Source organism: Thamnophis sirtalis, unplaced genomic scaffold (genome assembly GCF_051295495.1).
Source record: "Thamnophis sirtalis isolate CommonGarterSnake01/CBP01778 unplaced genomic scaffold, rThaSir2_p1.2 scaffold_1, whole genome shotgun sequence".
In the NCBI taxonomy this organism is placed as follows: domain Eukaryota; kingdom Metazoa; phylum Chordata; class Lepidosauria; order Squamata; family Natricidae; genus Thamnophis; species Thamnophis sirtalis.
Window position 1 is genome coordinate 19,227,261 of NW_028261381.1, and position 20,864 is coordinate 19,248,124.

Consider the following 20,864-nt stretch of genomic DNA (forward strand, 5'->3'; position numbering starts at 1 on the left):
ACTGGATGGTGGGGAATGGAGGGAATTACATTGCTTTCATACAGTTGGTCATTTGCATTCTTTTAAGAGAGTCTTTGAGGCCACTTGGAGGTTTATCTGTGTCCTCAGGGTCACTTGAGTTGTGCAAATGATTGTGGCGCCTTCTTGGCTGCCCTCTGTCCTTTCACTGTTGAAGAGAGGTGCAGGCTGTTGGGGAAGAGTCTGTGTTGTCTGCATCTCAAACTGAAATGCAATAACAGTTCCTGTAGTTTGCAATTTCTTTGGAAAATCCATTCATACCTCTGCACCATTCAAGGGGGGCATAGCTAAAAGTCTAAGGCAGGGGTGTCAAACACAATTTCATTGAAGGCCTCATCAGGGCTGTGGTTGACGGGGGGAGGGGGTTGTGCGTGGCCGACTGGGTGGGTGTGGCCAACTGAGTGGGCTTGGCCAACTTGACACCACTCCCCAAACTACTGGCATGTTTCCTTTTTGCATTAGGTAGACAGGGCTGAAGCCATGCTGGCCTGATCTTTCCTCTTCTTATTGGGTAGACCAGGATGGCTCTGTGGGCCGGATCCGATCACATTGCGGGCCAAATCTGGCCTGTCGGCCTTCCGTTTGATACCCTTGGACTATGAAGATTCTCCAGATCTTGGTGTCCCAAAAATGCTTTTTTCAGGAGACAACTGGACTTTCTTGTTTTTTCTTTGAAGATGTTTCAAAGCTTCTTGGTGAAAGTGAAAGAGAAGTGAAACGTGTTCAAAGGAAAAAAAAAGAAAGAAAGTCCAGCTGCCTCCTGAGAAAAAAGCACGTTTGGGACCCCAGAAAGGTTCTGCCACCATTCTCCATTATATTTCCCATCTGTCTGCAAATAGTTGTGCAAAGACAAAATGCATAGTAAAAGGCCAGTTGAATTGGAGTGAGTTTTTCTAGCTGACTATCGTCCATGTTTTGCTTCAAGCAATACTCCCTGCTAATTGCCATTTCCTGATCTAGAGAATTGCTAAAGACGTATCCAGTTGGACCTGACTTTGAATACCTCCAACTGCTTTGCTGTTCATAGGATGAGATGTCTTAAAAGTCAGCATGTGTTGGCCTGAGCAGTTCTTGTAGTAGTGTTATATTTTATCAGCTATTTTAAGTATCCAGGTTTTACTAAAACTTGTGTTGTTTTCCTATCAGGCTCACGAGGTTTTGTGCTTGGAAATGCTCACGTTGCTCCTGGAAAGACCCACAGATGACAGTATTGAAGTCGCCATTGGGTTTCTGAAGGACTGTGGCCTGAAGTTAACGGAAGTGTCGCCGAGAGGTATTAACGGTAAGTAGGCAACCCTGGGGTGTTCCTCTTAGATTCCTGAATTAGCAGTCCCCATCTAACCGATTTTACCCCACAGCCATCTTTGACCGCCTTCGCCACGTCCTTCATGAATCTGAGACTGACAAGCGCGTCCAATACATGATTGAAGTCATGTTTGCGGTGCGCAAAGATGGATTCAAAGATCATCCAGTCATTCAAGAAGGACTTGACCTTGTGGAGGAGGAGGATCAGTTCACCCACATGTTGCCTTTGGAAGACGAATACAATCCCGATGACATTCTCAGTAAGTACGATTTTGAAATCAGACGTGCGCTTGTTGTGATTTAGAAATGTGAAAGAGCACAATAATTTCAGTGGTGTTTTTTTTTTCTTTCTTTCTTTCTCCTTTTGGGAAGATGTCTTCAAAATGGACCCTGAATTTGTGGAAAACGAAGAGAAGTACAAAACTTTGAAAAAAGGTAATGGGAGTTCAAGTTCTTGATTGGGAAGGGTTGTTTATTTCTAAGGCACTTCTCTGGCCCAAATGCTGCTGACTCAATCCAATATATTAATTTGAATTTGTTTTTTTTTTGTAATGTAGAAATCCTGGATGAAGGTGACAGTGACTCAGAAGCCGATGAGGATGCTGGTAGTAGTGAAGAAGAGGATGAGGATGAGGAAGAAAGAGGGGAGGAAGAGGAGGATGAAGACGGTAAGAGTTCCGTTTAAACTAAATGGGGTAAACTACTCAGAGCTCTGGGTAATACACTATGGCCGGACAATAAATCTACATTTGGTTTATATTACATCTATTTAATCATCACATTTGGAAACCACCCATTTCCTTCACAGAGCAACTCTGGGCATTGTACAAAGAAGATTTAAAAACAGAAAAACGGTATAAATATTATAACATAAACCGGATTAAAACAGGAGTAAAATATTTAAAATTCAGAATTACAAAGCAGGGGAGAGCCTTCAAGGCACATACCAGCTCCATGGCCATATGCACTCCCATCTCTCCCCAAGCAAGTTATCAGAGCCAGGTCATTGGACATTTCCGAGAGGCCACGAGAGTGGGGGCCTGCTTTGCCTCTGGGGGGAGAATTTTCCCAGGGGCAGTGGCAGAGAATGCTCCTCCAGACACAATTCTTTAACTGATGGGTCCCCAGCATGCCCTCCCTGCCTGACTGGGTGGGACTGGTGTAATGGGGTAAAAAGAGCTTCACAGGTAATCATGAAATGTAGGGCTTTAAAGACCATAACCAACACCTTGAATTGAACATGGAAGCAGACCAGATGTTTTAAATATGTTATCACTGGGGAAAATTTATATGAACGTCATAGGCGATCTGTGTTGTGCTCAGGAAAGTGTACCGACTTAGCGAAGGTGAATCTTTGTAGATCAAGGGTGATTTAGTTATACTTGCTACCCTTACATCAGAATATTTCTGTGCATAGTTAAAATTATTCACTTAAAATAAAAACAGTTTTTGAAAATTAGCCCCTGGGCCTAATTAATCTACTTTCAAAAATCTTGACTTCATGTTTCTACTGGAAAAGCAGTTTAAGAAATGGAAGCCCAGTGTTGTTTTGATTACAGTTGGAACTAGCATCCACACATTTTATTTCATTTTTGCATTCAACTTTTAATTTTCAACTGTAAACAATAGCTTTTTTTCTTCTTACCTGCTTCTGTCATTGCCAAAGATACATATTTTATTCATTTAGAACATTTATATAGCTGCCTAATCTCACAGCAACAATAAGTGATTCACAAGCAATAAAAACAGTATAGAAAAAAACGATCCCCCCCCCTCCACACACACACCTGTTCAGCGACAACACACAGTCAAATGAGCCATTTGATGGGCTCCATTCCACTCTGGGTTCCCCAGGCCTATAACAAAATCAAGCCTTCAGGTACTTACGAAAGAATGGGCCAGTCTAATTTCTGAAGGCATGATATTCCAAAGAGAGAGAACCACCAAAAGTGGTACTTTTGTTTTAAATGTTTTCTTCTTCTACATTAATTTTCATTACAAATTCTAAATACAGTTTTATAGAGACGTATAGTACTTTTGTTGGGATTTTAATGGAGTGCTTGGCCCAAATATTAAGTATAATAATACAATATGCATTCAGTTAGCCTTTAAAACCCACATAAAATCTACAAAGTTTACTACCGGGGTTAAGGTTTGTTTAAAAGTATTTCCCTTGAAACCAAAATTTAAAACTTTTATCTTGACTGAATCTTGCCCATTGCTAACTATTTACTGTTTACAAAAGTAGGAGTGTGAATGTTGTTTAGCATTTATCACCCCTTATGGTTCACAAATAAAGCAGCGTAGCGTATTTTGACAGTCTGCAATTAATATCTGTAAAAATATTTACACAGTAGAAAATGGTGATATAGAAATACAAGAACACATTGAGATGGATGCTGAATTTGAAAAATATTGTTTTTTAAACAGTAGGAAAGCATTGTTTGTCAGGGCAAAAAATAAAAATAGAAGATCCTAATTATTGCAGACTCTCATCATGAACAGAGCTTATTTAAACGCTCTGGGTATTTATTTACATTAAAACTCTTTGTTGAGTTATGCATCATGATGAAATCTTACCTCGTGTTCTTTTGCACTTGTTATATGTTGTTATGGATAGTATTCTTAGAGGCATAGAGAATTCTCCCTCTTTGAAATGTAACTGAAATTCTCTTGATCATTTATATATCAAGCCAGGTTGAAAAATCATTGTTTTTCTATTAAATTCTCTATTAAATTCTCCTATTAAACCCAAAAGCTGTACACCGAATTGGGATGACTGTGAAACATGCTATTTTTTCCTCACATAAATTTTTAAGGCAAAGATAATTCCTTTTGTTTGAGGTTGCTTCCTTTCAGAATGTTTTTAAACTTCAATGTCTAACCTTTTTTGCTGGGCTTCCTGGAGAGTTTCCTATCAAATATTATCCAGGCCCATCCCTGCTTAGCTTCCAAGTTCAGGTATTTTTCATGACTAAGTCATTTATTTTGAACAATCATATCTGAAACAATGTGTTGGCAATGCTATGCAATTATTTTCCTGAATGGTTTATCCTAATCTTTTGTTTGTTTCCTTTTATTGATCAAGGACAAAAAGTTACCATCCACGACAAAACGGAAATTAACTTGGTTTCCTTCCGGCGAACTATTTACCTCGCAATTCAGTCAAGGTAAAATGAAACATAGCTCTGAGTTGAAATTTAACACCCTTATGGCATAAATCGCAGGCCCTTTTCAACCTAGCATCCTAGATGACCTCATGCAAAATGTTAGCAAAATGTTCAATCTATAGCACTTGTACATTTTTCTTTATATGTAGAACTGCATTTCAAACTTATCACGCACCAAACTGATTCCTTTCAAATTTGTTGGACTGCAACTCTTCAGATTTCTGTCATTGAAGATTTACAGTCATGTATACATGTATGGGACGCGGTGGCTCAGTGGCTAAGACGTTGAGCTTGTCGATCAGAAAGGTCAGCAATTCGGTGGTTTTAATCCCTAGCGCCATGTAATGGAGTGAGCTTCCGTTATTTGTCCCAGCTTCTGCCAACCTAGCAGTTTGAAAGCATGTAAAAATGCAAGTAAAAAATTAGGAACACCTTTGGTGGGAAGGTAACAGTGTTCCGTGTGCCTTTGTTGTTGTTGGCCACATGACCACGGAGACATCTTCGGATAGTGCTGGCTCTTTGGCTTTGAAACGGAGATGAGAACCACCCCCTAGAGTTGGGAATGACTAACATATATGCGAGGGGAACCTTTACCTTATACCAGTAAAACCACAAATTGTGGAAGGATTCTCAATCTGAATCTATTGAAATTAGAAAAGTCATACATTTAAAACGGACAAATCTGCACTTGTAGAATAAAAGAAAATTGGCATAGAACTAAAAATATTTGCAAATGTTTGCAAATGTTTCTATTGCCTTCTTTACGTCAAAACCGTTATTCTATGAAATTACATTGTGGAAAAAGCCAGTGTTTTAATTTGTTTACTAGAATTGGTACATTTCTGTTTAATATGATGTTACAGTAATAATGACTCATAAATGAGAATCATCTTGTTTTTAGTCTGTCTGAAAATCTATTGGCTTTGGCTGGAGCACATGGAAAAAAACCATTTAATTGCTAAAATAGAATTATTTTTCAACAGAAATGTACATGACTATAGAATACATTGTGCTTTTTAATGAGGAGGAAAATGGAGTTTTTACACACACACACACACATTTATTTATTTATTTATTAGATTTTTACAACCCCTGGTAAGCCCCAATTATGGGAGGAAGCTAACTGCCTCCATCAACTGTCAATCGGCTCATCACAAGAGTCCATCATGACAGAAACCCAATATTTTTACTGTTGCCTTTGTTATATTTGTGTTTTTTTATTTGTGCTGATAAATAAATAAAGGGAGACTAGTATAGATCTATTTCAAGCTATTTAGCTCTCATCAGCTAGCCATACCCTTACTGGGATTTGAACCTGGGCTATATTACATACTAGGCAGACATCTTAGCCATTAGGCCACAGACTCTTATCCGTTATCAGCGAAGCCAGGGTGAAAGGTATCTATTAGATTTTTACAACATACAATATATATATGCATTGTTTTCTTTCTTTAATGAACTTCTTGTAAATGTACCTGTATGTTTGTATACCTTTGTGTGACTACTTTTATGTGTATACCTTTGAGTCAGTGTTGACTCCTGGTAGGTGCCTGGACAAGTCTCAACAATATTTTGGTAAGATTTTTGAAAGTGGACTTTCTATGGGACTGAGAATGACGAACTCAAGTTCACTCAGCTGGTTTAATGCCTAAGGCAAGAACAGAACTTTCCTGGTTTTCTACTTTGATACCTTACTGCTATAGCAAACTAGTTATCACGTAAACCTATTTCAACAGATTTAAGGTTCAGAGACCAGTGATAAATCAAGTGACAAGGAGTGTGATTTCAGTCACTCCCAGCACATGGGAAGTTCTGGAGGTTCTTGTACAGTTAAAAGGAATTCTTACATTATAAACATTGGAGTGTAGATGTCTTAACCATGGTTAAGCATGTCTTAAGCATGTCGCACCAAAGTCACTTTGAGGTTTTGTGAGAAGCTTATACCATGTTAGGGATGAAAGTCAGTTATGTACAGATAAATGCATATTTTCCCTTTCTCTGTCTTTCTTTAGTTTAGATTTTGAGGAATGTGCCCATAAACTATTGAAGATGGATTTTCCTGACAGTCAAACGGTAAGTCTTAATAAGGGTTTCTTTTGGGGATTTTTGCTTTTCCATTCCTAAAAGGGCATTAAAAATACAGTTACTGAGACAATCATGTTTTATATAGTATAGCAGCTGATGTCTAGTATGGAGGTTCTCCCACAGTTGGTTGTGAACCTGGGGTGTGTCATGAGCAAATCTGAGGGGTGTGGGTGTGTAGCCATTTTTGAGAATTCTGTCAATCAGAAAATGTCACGTTATCTCTTCCTTTGGAAAAACTTCTTGGATGGGCTTGGTGAAACAATTGAAAGCTTATTTTCCCCTTTTAAAAGTCCCACCCCTCCCCCCAAGGGAGATGAATAGTTCAAAAATGTGAAAAATAAAATAATAAATAAAATCAGGTGATTTGGAAATATAGTTGTAATTACAGATTTTTTTGGTGTTTTGTTTTTATTTGTTGTGCTATGATTTTACTTTTTTTAAAAAAGTAGGTCGTAAATTGTTCAATTTTTATGTACACTTCTTTGAAAAAGGATTAATATTATTTTTTTTAAAAAAAGTTTGAAACCCATCCCTGTTAAAATTTCTTTGCGGTTCTCCATGGTGGGAGGTTAACATTGCAGGGATAATGTCCATTATCTTTCTCTGCTGTAGTGCTTATGCTGTGAAGAGTCTTCTCTTTGGTGGCCAATTACCCAGTTCCCTTACAGTCTTCCAGAATTTCATGGAAACAACTTTTCTGGAAGGCATTAGGGGAAAACTGAGTGGGTGATCTCTGAGTAGTTGCACACTACTGTTAATTTTGTTTTTGTTTTCTGTTGCTTCCTTGTTGAAAACCATGGGAGTCTATGTAGATTACAGCAATGAATCAAAAGGTACTGTGATGCAGGATGAATTACCCGCGGAAACTCTTGGAAGTAGGTTGAGAGAAGTGTGTCTCCCCCCCCCCCCAAGAAGTAGGTTCTGACACAAATCCAGCTAGTTCCCTTAAAGTGGAGGTGACAGTTTTATTCATGGGATGCTGGGGTTTATTAATTTACTAGCTATTATAAATTTTGAACATACCATCCACATTGGTTTTACAGTTGAGTGATTGGGATGAACATATCATCTTTTTCATTTTTATGGTTGATCGCACATTACCCGCTTGTTTAGGCTGGATTTGGATTTTCAACCTTCTGGCAAGGACCTGAGATAGGCAGGTGTTGTTACTTGATGGTGTTAAAGGTATCCTTGCAAAATATAATATGTTCTGAGCCTTCAGCAATTGACTGGTGATGATTTTGTCAATGTCAGTGGTGTTCGAGTGGGGCTCCACTTGTTTTGGGATTGCACTTAAGGGATCTATTAAGAGATATATTTGGTGCTATTTCTGCTTTCTTTTGCCATAGTTGACCCAAAGGTGCTTTTTTTTTTTTTTTTTTACAAGAGGCCACTGGATTTTCTTTGCTTTTCTTTAAAGGCGTTTCGCTTCTCATCCAAGAATGCAAATGTCCAGCTGTCTGCAAGGAGCATAAATCCTTCCATTCTCCACCATCCAGTCAGAGCTGAAGAAGCTTCTTGGATGAGAAGCAAAACATCTTAAAAAGAAAAACAAAGAAAGTCCAGTTGCCTCTTGGGAAAAGAAGAAAAAAAAGCACCTTTGGGACAACCACGAGCTGGATGACTGACAATCTCCATAGACATTTTGCCATAGTTATTCTTCTATTTGCAGCTCTTTGCATTTTGCGATTTTCTCTATTTCTTTTCTGCTGTTCCTTGCTATTACAATTATTATTATTAGAACCAGTTTCATCTAGTGGCTAAGATGAGGGCTTATAAACCGGGAGGCTGTGCGTTTTAGGTTTCCCTTAGGCATGAAAGCCAACTGGGAAACTTTGCGTTAGGCACTTGTTCCCAGCCCAACCACCTCACAGTGCTGTTGCTATGGGGAAATAGGCAGGGACATTAGCTATATATGCCGTTTTGACTTAGGTATAAAAATGTGAGGTAAAATAACAACAACAAGTCAAGCACAGGTAGTCCTTGACTTACAAACATTCGTTTAGTGATGTGAAATTACGACAACACTAAAAAAAGGTGACTTATGACCGTTTTTGAACTTACGACTGTTGTAGCCATCCCCCATGATCAAAATTTGGATGCTTGACAACTGGCGTGTGTTTGAAGAGTCCCAAGGTCATGTGAACACTTTTTGTGATCTCCTGACAAGCTAAGTCAGTGGGGAAGACAGATTCACTTAACATTTAACAGTGTGACTTACTTAACAAGTGCAGTGATTCACTTGTTAAATGGGACAAAATTCACTTAACCACTGTCTTGCATAGCAGTGAACTTCTGGGCTCAGTTTTCAATTTTGGTTGTAAGTCAAGGACTACCTGTATTTATTGTTAAGAGAGCTTTGGTGTAGTGGTTAAGGTATTGGCTAAAAACCGGGAGATGGGGGCTTCTCGTCCCAACCTGGGCACAAAGCCAACTGGGTGACTTTGCACCTGTCTGCCTTTGTCTCCGGAAATCACTTCAAAAATCTTGCCAAGAAAATTGCAGGAACTAGTTCAGTCAGTTGCCAGGAGTCAACATTGATTTGAAGGCATGTGTGTGTGCGTGCGTGTGTGTGTGTGTGTAAAACAGTAAAGTTATAATTTTCCATTTTTTTTCATGAAGTTGCTCTCCAGATAGAATGTATATAGATGATTGCTTTGCACAGATTTTTCTAACATATGAAAATACACTGAACACCAAAGTTGAGCAATTTTACTTACAAGAATATATTTCTAGAAATTGTATATTATGTATAAGTATAAGTATAATCTTTATTGTCATTGTACTTAAATACAATGAAATTGGCTATGTATGTACAATGAAATGTAAACTTATACCTGTGCTCATCTTTTGCTGACACTATTATTAAATGTTTTCACTGATCTCTTGGCAACCTAGAACAAATTAGTGTAACTTTCCCAAAAAACAAAGGCTGGGGCTGAGACAGTAAATACATTTTATTTAATTTCCTTTCCTTACACTTAATCTTAACAGATCTGTATTTTTAATGATTCTCCACTCTTCTGTTTAATGGTTTCCCCCTTCTGTCCGTTAAAAAGATTGGCTTTAGAGAAATTCAGTGGAATGTATCCAAAAGAGTCACGAAGAAAGCTAAAAGTTTCAACCTTTTCTTGCCAGAAGGAAATGTGTAAGCCAAGGAACAGGAAGCTGATAATTTCAGCCTCACTCTTTTATTGGTGGAAGGAATTTATGATCTCATGCCCCTTTGTTCACATTGAAATCATAGTTTAGTATTACATCCAGAGGCAAGCCACATCATGTGATTATATGTGAAATACACCGTATATCATGGAACTTTTCTCTATTCCATTTCTGCCTAAATGTAAGGCCCTGCCTCAGCTACCTTCCCAAGAAAGCAAAACTCCTGAAACAATTTACATTTCAAAGGGAACTTTTATTGAGAGCGAGTGATTGCAGAGAAGACAGGAAGAGTCTGAATTCAGGCACAAAGCATTAGGCTGAATTTTCCCCTCAACCCCTAGCCCCAATACCCCTAGTGTCCATCTGTAGCCAATAAATTGCCATAAAGGTGTTGTAAGAATCTCCAAGGCGGGATGGTGAGAAGAGGTCGTATTCGGGAGACTGCGACCTTGAATACCTGGGATGGCCACATCTCCCCCCCCACCTCAATTCCCAAGCAGTTTCAGTAAAGCAAAAGCATGCAAACCATTCCACCCATGGTGCCCCCCCCCACCCTCCAGAACAACAGCGTTCTAATTGGAACCTGACACTAAAGGATTCTACTCGCCACCCTTAATTCAATATAAACTTATTCTTATCACCCACAAAGTAGTTACTGTCATATGCAGTGTAATTAATACACACCTAGCAAAAGGGTTTCTTCTTTGCTGATAGAAAGGGGATGTATCCTCAAGAAGAACTTGCCTTGTGCCTAGTCATCAATGTTGTAGGCAGAAGAGACGTATTTATTTTTTCAACACCCCATCCTGGGTGGTCTCGAGTTTCCATCAATGACCCTCTTTTGCTCAGAATCCTGGGGCTTGAAATCCAAACATCTGGAAGGAGCCAGGTCAGGGAAAACAGTGCTTTATGTTTGTGCTAAAGCTCGTCAACCAAACCAGGAAACAGTTCAAAATCTGCTTAAACCTGGGTATTCTTAACTGTAATCTAAATCTGCCACCGTCTCTCCTATGGTTATTTATCTTAACACTGTCTCTGTTTACAGAAGAGTTCATTCTAACTTCTGGACGTAAAACTGGCTGCTGAGACCAACTGAGTCTTTTCGGCAGCGTTTATCACTCTGCTGAGCTGAACGTTTTCACCCTTACGTGCTTGCAGGGGTTTGGGATTAAAAAATAAAAAGTTTGGGGAATATTGCTGTTCCCACTGCACATAGTAACTGCTGTCCCAAATGACTCACTATACATCTGTATATATTTGTATGTGAGTGAAAAACAGGACAAATCAGATACCTATCACAAGGATTCAGAAAGAGGAAAATGTTGTGTGCTGCTGTGGTTTAATATTTGAGTATTTGAGTTTAAATCTTTTATCCATTATTAATAAGCCATTCCTAGTGTGTTGAACGCACACACCCTCTATCTTGCAGTAGAATGAGTTACAAAGCTGTGAAGAAGTCTGGATAGGGTAAGGTTAATTTGTGAGATACAGGCTTCACAGGCCAGATTTTATCGCACAACATAGACAAAATGAAAAGGAGATCTATTGATTTACAGGTAGTCCTTGACTTACAAACCATTCATTTAACAATGGTTCAAACCCTTGCAATTATGTGATTGTAATTTTGGCACTTGGCAACTGGCTCCTATTAATGATTGTAGCATCCTGCAACCGAGTCATTGTTTTAGCCCTGACAAAAGGACAGCCATTGGGGAAGCTGGGTTCACTTAACAACCATGGTGATTCACTTAACAGCCACTGAAAAAAAATTGCCATAAAATTGAATCCAACTTGACTCGTGACTGCAACAACTTACGATGGGAATTCTGGTCCCAAATGTCATAAGTTGAGGACTACCTGTAATGGATTGATTCATGGATTCATCAATTTGATTTGTAGTCAGCCTTTCATTCAGGAGATCAAGGTGGATTACATAGCACAACCTCTTCCCACTGTCCCCACACCAAGGTAGCCTGAGATTTTATGACTGGCCCCAAAGGCACCTTGGGTACTTCCTAATAGATGAAGGAAACTTCAGGATTATATTCTAAAAACATGGGGTGTGTGTTTGAATGCATATTTTTGTATGCATATCTATACTGTATTGCAAATGGAATTGCATTAGAATTCAGTTAGCTACTCTGTTTCCCTGAAAATAAGGCCTCCCCGGATAATAAGCCCAATCGGGCTTTTGAGCGCATGTGCAAAATAAACCCTCCCCCCAAAATAAGCCCTCCCCCAAAAATATTGCAACACAGCAGCAGCCATGAGGTGACCACACTCACTGCCTCCTATACCTCAAAAGTAATAAGAACTTGAAAATAAGGCCAAGTGCTTATTTCAAGGGTTAAAAGAAAATAAGACAGGGTCTTATTTTCAGGGAAACACTATCTAAATGAATAGGAACCAAAAAATAAGTTTTATGAAAAAAGCACTTCAAAACCTTTTGGGGGCCTGATAGATTGTACAGAAATTGGGCCTTTTGCTAATTCATCACTCACCCTGGGCCAACATTTTAAAAGCCTTATTGCATTATTCATGCTGGTACTAATGTCCACTTCAGTTTGTTCCTTTTTGAGGCTGCAAACTTACACATATTGTTTCATTGCAACTTGCAGTGTTTACTGAATAAAATGATACATTAAAAAGTTTATAAAATTATGAAAAATGATACATTTGATCATTTACTCCCATCCCAATACACCAAATTTGCCAAATTTTGGTAGGTATAAAAACAGTTGCATCCTGCTATTTAAATCCATGTGTGTCTACATACAAAATATGGCCTGGTATACTACAATATGAGAATGTTTTATGACTCCAGAAATAAAGGTTGTCTTTAACTTGAGGGGGGGGGGCACATACATTTTTGGCCAATTAACCTGCAGTCCTTTTCAGTGTTTAAAAAAAAAAGTTGCCCAAAATATTTTGCTTTTGATTCTACTACATTTATTTACTAATAGTACTTGTTTATTGAATTAATGAAATTATAGGCCTATATTGCAGTTGTAGGGAAAGGGACAATAGCTCGTTTCTTCACTAAATTAATTAATCTAGAATAAGCATCAAACTAGGAAATGATGCATTGATTCAAAGTCAATAAATGTCTTGCCTTCAAGAAAATGGTCAGCAAAAATAAACAGATGACAGTCCCAGGGGTAGCAGAATAGCCGTGCCATCAAAATGAAAGTAATCGAGTTTAACGCTTTCCCACTTTTAATCTGAGGCATATCCTTGATGTTTACAGAAAAAAAAAGAGACGAGTGAAGGGGAGTGGGGTGTCTTTTAAGGGAACTGCATGTGGCCCAGTATAGATGCATTGCTTTCTATATCTGATGATAAAACCCTTGGGATTAACTATAAGAAAGTTATGGTTAAATCCTGAAGAAGGAACGTTTGAAATGGCAAAGAAGCAGCAATATAAAACTTATGCTTTTCTGTCTTTGCTCTTCCTATGAAATTTCATTAGCGGTTTCTTCATCAACTGCTTTAAAAGCGATTTATTTATACTGCTGATAGAATCTCACTGGAGGAACATCCTTAGCCCAAAAGATGTTAAGGTTGCTTTTTGGGAACTAATTGTATGACACATACACATCCCTTGTCAGTTATGAATGAAGAGGAGTGGGGTGTCTTTTAAGGGAACTGCATGTGGCCCAGTATAGATGCATTGCTTTCTATATTTGATTCTGGACAAATATTTACCATCATTCGACAGGTTTGCATCTTTGCCTGAGCAGAGTTAACCACAGGGAAAGATTATCAATTTGTTAATATTTCTTTTCTATATATAAATGGCTGTGTATGTGTGTACGTTCCAGCATAACTCTGGAACGCTTCGAGCAATTTCAACCAGAATTGGTACACAATGACTTAATCTCTGGAAACAAATACTGTGGGAGTAAGACACCCTCTGGGGGGGGGGTGTCTATTAAGATACAGCCTGTTGTGCCTTAAAATGGCTTCTACTGTACAACAGTGGAGTTGCCATGGTAATGGCTTCACTGTACTCCACAAGGGGGCTCTCTCTGATAAGTGGGAAAATCCAACTTTAGAAATTATGTTTAGTCTGGACATTTCCCCCCTATAAATAAATGCCCGGGCAACTCCAGGTTATCAATTGTAAGACTTGAACAAGTGGATTAGTGGCTGCAATTAATCTCTGAAACCGCAGTGTGCTGCTAATGCAACTCAATGACTCCTATCACATCATGTGTACAAAATAATGGGGAGATCTAAGCATGCTTATTTTGAATAAGCCACTAAGAGTGACTTTATAAGCAAATCAGCTAGTATTGAATATAATTAAACAAAATCAGCATTGCAGGATTTCCTTTAAAGGCTCAGAACAGAAGGATCTAGTTAACATTAACCATAGCAAAACAGTGATTTCATGTTGGTCTTGAAGTCTGTAAAGATTCTCAGTCATCCAAGTCATAGTCGTCCCAAAGGTCCTTTTTCAGGAGGCTTTCTTGTTTCTACTTTAAAGACATTTCACTTCTCATCCAAGAAGCTCTTCAGCTCTGACTGGATGGTGAGGAATGGAAGGATTTATATGCTTTGCAGACAGCTGGTCATTTGCATTCTTTCCAAGTGCTTCAACGACCCTCTAAAATAATGCAAATGACCAGCTGTCTACAAGAAATATAAATCCTTCCAGCCTTCCAAACTCACTTAACAAATGTTTCATTTAGCAACATAAATTTTGGGCTCAATTGTGGCCGTAACTCAAGAATTACCGCATATTCAGATCTATATCACCGTATATGCTGGCTGTAACAATTGATATATAGATGTTTTGGTTTCTTCTATTTACTGTAAACTGCCAGCAAGTCCCAATAGCACATGTAGCATTCAATTGTAAGACTTGAACAAGTGGATTAGTGACTGCAATTAATCTCTGAAACCGCAGTGTGCTGCTAATGCAACTCAATGACTCCTATCACATCATGTGTACAAAATAATGGGGAGATCTAAGCATGCTTATTTTGAATAAGTCAGTAAGAGTGACTTTATAAGCAAATCTGTTTTCCTAAACATGATTACTCAAGATATTCTGGTAGAAATCACGGGTAATATTTAAATATTTAGAATGCTGAAATATTTAATTACTTTAACCCCTGGGAGATATGACAGCGTGGTAACCGCTGTTCAGGGAGCAAAAAGTAATTTGTTCTTCCAGCCGCTCTGACTTCATTAGCAAACAGCATCAGCACTTTGCCCCGCTTTATTACATAAAATCTGACTGACTGCAATATGATTCCAGCGGAGCAATGTAAAAATAAATATATGTTTTAATATATTGAATTCATGGAAAATACAACAAGGGATTTTTTAAGATTATGGCAGTTAGCTGTTTCTTATCATTGAGCAAACAGAAAACCTTGACTATTTATTGGTGAGTATGTTCACTGATCACAGTGCTGATCAATCACACTGTGCTGGGTAGAAACTTTTCACAAGTCGTTCGTCTTATGGTTTCATCTTTCCGTCAGTAACTGAAAATTAAGTGCATTCAGAGGGTTTCGTGGACTAACAAGTCAAATTTATTTATATTTTTAATGCAACGCCCTTTTTTTAAAAAAAAACAAAACAATAACAATTCTGCATTATTACCATGATATTGCCGTAGTAATTTTTTTTACTGAAAGCATGTTATTTTCTTTTTTTGCGACAGAAAGAACTGTGCAACATGATTCTTGATTGTTGTGCTCAGCAAAGAACATACGAAAAATTCTTTGGTTTACTAGCTGGGGTGAGTTACTACTTATCATCGCTTATCTCCCTTGCCATTCCTTCCCCCTCGCCATGTCTTTCAGTCTCTCATAAAGAGGACTCCTTTACAAAAGTGTTTTTTTTTCAATATCATTTATGGTAACCTTTCATTTATGGCCTAGCTGTTATATTTGGAAGGACGAAACAGAGAGTGGCATCTTGAATTGCATGGTTTATTAACATTGCAAAATAGTACCACTGTTGAGGAAAAATGGGCATCTTCCCAGGTGTTTTTTCTTTTTTAAAAAAATATAAGTATGGTAGTATGAGGATGTAATTTCTGCATATTTCACTTCCAAGGGGGATTCCTGTTTTTCAATATGATTCCCACATTGTAGGCCTACTAGTAATAACCATCAGTAGTAATAACCATCAGAGCAAATGCTGTATTTATGGCAGGCTTATCTTTGGCAGTCAGTTCAAAAGGGAAAAGTAAAGCTAAAAGTAAGCCTGAAGAGGGTCTGTGCTGATGTAAGGGAAGCCAGCCAACCTAAAATAAGTGATTTTAGTGATGGTCTTTCCAGTGGTAATATACAGGTAGTCCTCGACTTACAACAGTTCATTCAGTGACCGTTCAAACTCTCCAACGGTACTGAAAACATAACCATTTTTCACACTTACGACCATTGCAGCATCCCCTTGGTCACATGTTTTACATTGAGATGCTTGACAACTGACTCATATTTATGATGGTTGCAGTGTACAGGACCTTCTGACCCAGATTCCCTTCATCACCATGTTATCAAGTTAACAACTGCAATGTTTCATTTAACAAATGTGGCATGAAAAGTAAAAAAAAAAATGGGACAAATTTTTCACTCAACAACGTACATTTTGTGCTCAATTGTGGTCGTAAGCTGAGGACTACCTATATAACTGTGAAAGCAGAACACTGAGGTAAAGTGAGGGAAAGAACATAGACATCATCTAATTGTCTATTTGAAGAGAGAGGGGAGAAACTTCAGTCCAAAACCAAATACTGATTGTTTCCTTGGGGTAACAGTCAGCAAGCCAAAAACTGAGGTATGTGGGGATGTGCGGAGATGATGGCCTAGAAATGTTCCTTTGCCTGGCAATGTTGGAGGAAGTAGAAAGGGAAGGCAATGGAAAAAATGGGTGGATGGAAAAAGGTAAGTGGAATGTCCACTCTGCTCCCCAAAATTATCCAGCTAACTATTACTTAAATTGTCTTCTTTTTATGTTTGGTTGTCTTTAGAAACAAACTAGTATTAGAAAAGAAACCAGTATGGTAGTCCTCCACTTATGACTGGTCCCTTAATGACTATTCAAAGTTACAAGGGACCTGCCCCCAAAATACATAATGACTCTGTTCTAATGTTCTGATGGCAAGCCCTCCCATCCTCCACACGGTCATATGACCGCTTTTGGGGTGCCCACAATTATTGGCATCGTCCCATGGTTACATTACAGCAATTTACAAACTAGTCCTGGTGGCGCAGTGGTTAGATTACAGTATTACATGCACACTCTGCCCATAGCCAGAAGTTCGATCCTGATCAGCTCAAGGTTGACTCAGCCTTCCATCTTTTCAAGACTGGTAAAATGAGGACCCAGATTGTTGGGGGCCATATGCTGACTCTGCAAACTGCTCAAAGAGTGCTGTAAAGCAGTGTGGATCGGTATATAAGTCTAATTGCCGTTGCTATTTTCCCCGAAAACCAGCATTTTATTTCAGTTTTGGGCAAAAAGACCCCTTGCAAACAATGAGTTTGCTTAACGATTGTGATGTTTGTTAAGACCACAGACTCACTTAACTGCAGTGATTCGCTTAATGACTGCAGCAAAAAAAATGTCATAAAATTGGATCAATCCTATGGGTGACCTGCTTTCCGACTGGCATGACTTAGGACAACAATGGGCAGGCTCCATTATGATCATAAGTCGAGGTCTATCTTTGGTTTTCCTTTTTAATTTTCTTTGTCTGTTTAGTCCTAGCACCCTGCTGAAATCAGGGTTTTTTTTCCCCTCATTTGATTTTCTTCACTGTGTTTTTATTTTATACTTAGCGCTTCTGTATGTTGAAAAAAGAATACATGGAGTCATTTGAAGCAATTTTCAAAGAGCAGTATGATACCATACATCGGTTGGAAACAAACAAGTTGAGGAACGTTGCCAAGATGTTTGCTCATCTTTTATACACAGATTCACTTCCATGGAGTGTATGTAGCCAACATTTGTAGCCTTGCACTATGCATTGGGTTTTTGATAATGGTTTTTTTTTTTAATTTATTTGAACCTACAGATGTAAATGGAATTAGTTCAAACACATGTTGAGAGTGAAGAATCAGACTGACTTTCAGTCTGGCAAGGGATGTGAGTGCTTTAGAAAGAGAGGATTTCTTGAATTTAGGAAAAATTGAGATAGTTTGTTTGCTCGGAATCCAGACTTGGCTTATGTGATAACGTGAATTTGTTTTTGTAAGATGGCCATTCCATTAGCAAATATTTATCGCAAGGAATATGCTACCATTCAAGGATATCAAAATGCCTTGGGGGAACAAAGGGAAATTAGTTTATTTTAAAGAGGAAAATAATATTTGGCATTTAGTTATCCCTTCTATTTGTAGGTCCTTGAATGCATTTCTCTAAGTGAAGAAACGACAACATCATCCAGTAGGATTTTTGTTAAAATATTCTTCCAGGAGCTTAGTGAATATATGGGACTTCCTAATCTTAATGCGAGGTTGAAAGATGAGTAAGTAACAAATTATATTATACATTATTTTTCTAATACCTTTTTTATGACTGTTTATATTTTTGCCAGATTTGTAAACATTGAAGCTGATAAGTAGCACATAGTTTTCAGAGGGAGTTAATATATTTTAATAAAAGGTAAAATCTCTCTAAGTCTCAATAACTTACATAGGTATGTCCATGTTGTTTCTTTGATTACAAAATGGAAAGAGTTTGACATTGCCTTCTTGTGGGATTTTGTTTTCAACTCTCAGTTTGTGTATAACACCTTTTGAAATTTCTCATGTTCTCCCATCCAAGTATTAAGCCTGCTTATCTGTATTGAGACCAGCAAAGGCATTGCTTCCAAACTATATCAGCTTTGAGATATATGGACTTCAATTCCCAAGAATTTGGGGGAGTTGAAGTCCCCACATCCTAACGTTTCTGAAGTTGAGAAGCATCGAGCTACAATAAAAGTAAATGATGTCACCTGCTGTGATGTAATATTGTGGTAGTAAGTGTAATTCAATCTGTGTAATATAGATTCCAGTAAAAAAAAAAAAGTGACCTTTGCTTCTCTCCTGACTCTTCCCCCATTTATATATTATACGGAGAAGAGGGGTCCCTACTTTTCCGTTCAACTCTCATATTCTGTTTCAGGCCACATCTGTTATCTCCATTCATCATCCTTAATCCTTTTGTTTCCTTATTGGATGGCAGTTGCAATTTTTGCATGGCACCACATAGGGGCATGTGGCACCTCTGCTTCCTAGGGCCATTCTTTCTGTCACTAGTTGCCTTAGATCTCTACGTAATGAATTTTTTTTTTAAATTGTATTCCTTCGGAATGTATAGCAACGGCAATAGCACTTAGACTTACATACCGCTTAACAGTGCCCCCTCTAAGCGGTTTACAGAGTCAGCATATGGTCCCAAACAATCTTGGTCCTCATTTCACCGACCTCAGAAGGATGGAAGGCTGAGTCAACCTTGAGCCTGGTGAGATTCAATCTGCCAAACTATTGGCAGACGGTGATCAGAAACAGCACTCTAACCACTGTGCCACCCTGTATGCTTTCAGTAGACTGTATATTTATGGGAAAATGACTTTTTCAATAGGATTTTGAATTTAGTAAGATATAGATTTCTATAGTTGCAAATATGTGTAAATTAACCTGATTGTTTTAAATATTTCTAAACTGGGATCAAAATACTTTGTGTGCAGCATTTGAAATTCTCGGTCTTAGGAATGATTGCTATGTTTGGTTTTTAACAGAACCCTGCTACCGTTCTTTGAAGGATTATTACCACGAGATAATCCAAGAAATACTAGATTTGCAATCAATTTCTTCACTTCAATTGGCCTTGGAGGACTGACGTAAGGAAAAAAAAAACATTTTAATTTATATATGTGCATGCATATTTAAATAGCCCCTGTGAATCTGTCACATAATAGGATCAGATGATATATAGATAGATTTTGGATCTGATCATATGTACTGCATGTTAGGGAGTGAAAATATATTCAAACTTTGCCTCTGATGTCTCCAGGCTATCCATGGGAGACAAACGCACAAGCAAGGCCTATAATTCGAAATCCATCTGTGCACAACTCTGTGAGATCAATATTGCGAGAAATCTGACAATTCAACATTTTATGTTGGTCTTCATGTGTTGGTTCTGCTTAAACACTCTTACTAATGCAGGCAACTTTTTAATCATTGAAGGCTGCTTATGTTTATCTTGCGGTTTTTTTCAGCGCTCAATATCATACCAGGAGCAGGGAGAAATTGCAATTTTCTGCAGGTTTTATTCTGAGCCGGTACTAATGTGGCTCTAAAATGTAAATACAAAGTGTTAAAATCCTCAAAGACTAAAATACCGGGAGGGGGGCGGGGGGAGGAAGAACCACACTGCTAATTCTTTGTTACCAGCATTAGGTAGAGATGCGTTCTCACCAGACATGAGCCTAAGGAGAAGATATCATGTTGGCATTGACTCCACCATCTCCAAAAGAAATTTAATTCTGGATGGAATTTGGTTGCCAGTGATTAGTAAAGTAATTCCTTATCAATTCAGCGAGATTTTTTTAAAATAAGGCTACATTCAGAAATACAAGACAAGAGTACAACTCAACAAACACTGAGTTATTTTTATATATCTCCTATTTTGTTCATTTTTTAAAAATAGCGACGAACTACGGGAACACCTGAAAAATGCACCCAAAATAATAATGACGCAGAAGCAAGATGTGGAGTCATCTGATTCATCTTCAGAATCGGGGACATCTGATTCGGAGGATGATTCCAGCAGCAGTGAGACCTCAGGATCCTCTAGTGGGAGTGAATCCACTTCCGACAGTTCGGACAGCAGTGACTCAGGTAAAGCTCTGTCTTCAATCCATCACTTTCTTTTAGCATTGGGCCATTTGTTCATGTAGACTGCCTTTTTTTTTGGCTTGGAGGTAATTTTAGATGTCTAAAATCTGCAAACATTGCAGAATAATAAATTGCCTGACTAAAATGTAATGGATGGTGCATATAAATCTTTTAAGAAACATCAAGACGGGTTTAGGTAGAAATGTTATGCTATAAAATGGTTTAATATTCTGGAACTATGGAATGAGATTAGCCGGATTACCTCTTTGAAGCC

The 20,864-nt window shown here is 38.2% G+C and overlaps 1 protein-coding gene across 3 annotated transcripts in view; it reads left to right on the plus strand.

Annotated features, from left to right (window-relative positions):
- Positions 1 to 20,864, plus strand: part of CWC22 (CWC22 spliceosome associated protein) — a 53,001-nt gene that overhangs the window by 19,670 nt on the left and 12,467 nt on the right. For all 3 annotated transcript variants that reach the window (XM_087708323.1, XM_087708336.1, XM_087708330.1), the window contains exons 9-19: positions 1,165 to 1,300; positions 1,377 to 1,583; positions 1,696 to 1,758; positions 1,881 to 1,991; positions 4,412 to 4,493; positions 6,506 to 6,566; positions 15,418 to 15,495; positions 17,543 to 17,695; positions 18,104 to 18,231; positions 19,489 to 19,590; positions 20,403 to 20,593. In XM_087708323.1, the coding sequence (XP_087564449.1) occupies positions 1,165 to 1,300; positions 1,377 to 1,583; positions 1,696 to 1,758; positions 1,881 to 1,991; positions 4,412 to 4,493; positions 6,506 to 6,566; positions 15,418 to 15,495; positions 17,543 to 17,695; positions 18,104 to 18,231; positions 19,489 to 19,590; positions 20,403 to 20,593 (1,312 nt within the window). The remainder of the gene's footprint in view (positions 1 to 1,164; positions 1,301 to 1,376; positions 1,584 to 1,695; positions 1,759 to 1,880; positions 1,992 to 4,411; positions 4,494 to 6,505; positions 6,567 to 15,417; positions 15,496 to 17,542; positions 17,696 to 18,103; positions 18,232 to 19,488; positions 19,591 to 20,402; positions 20,594 to 20,864) is intronic.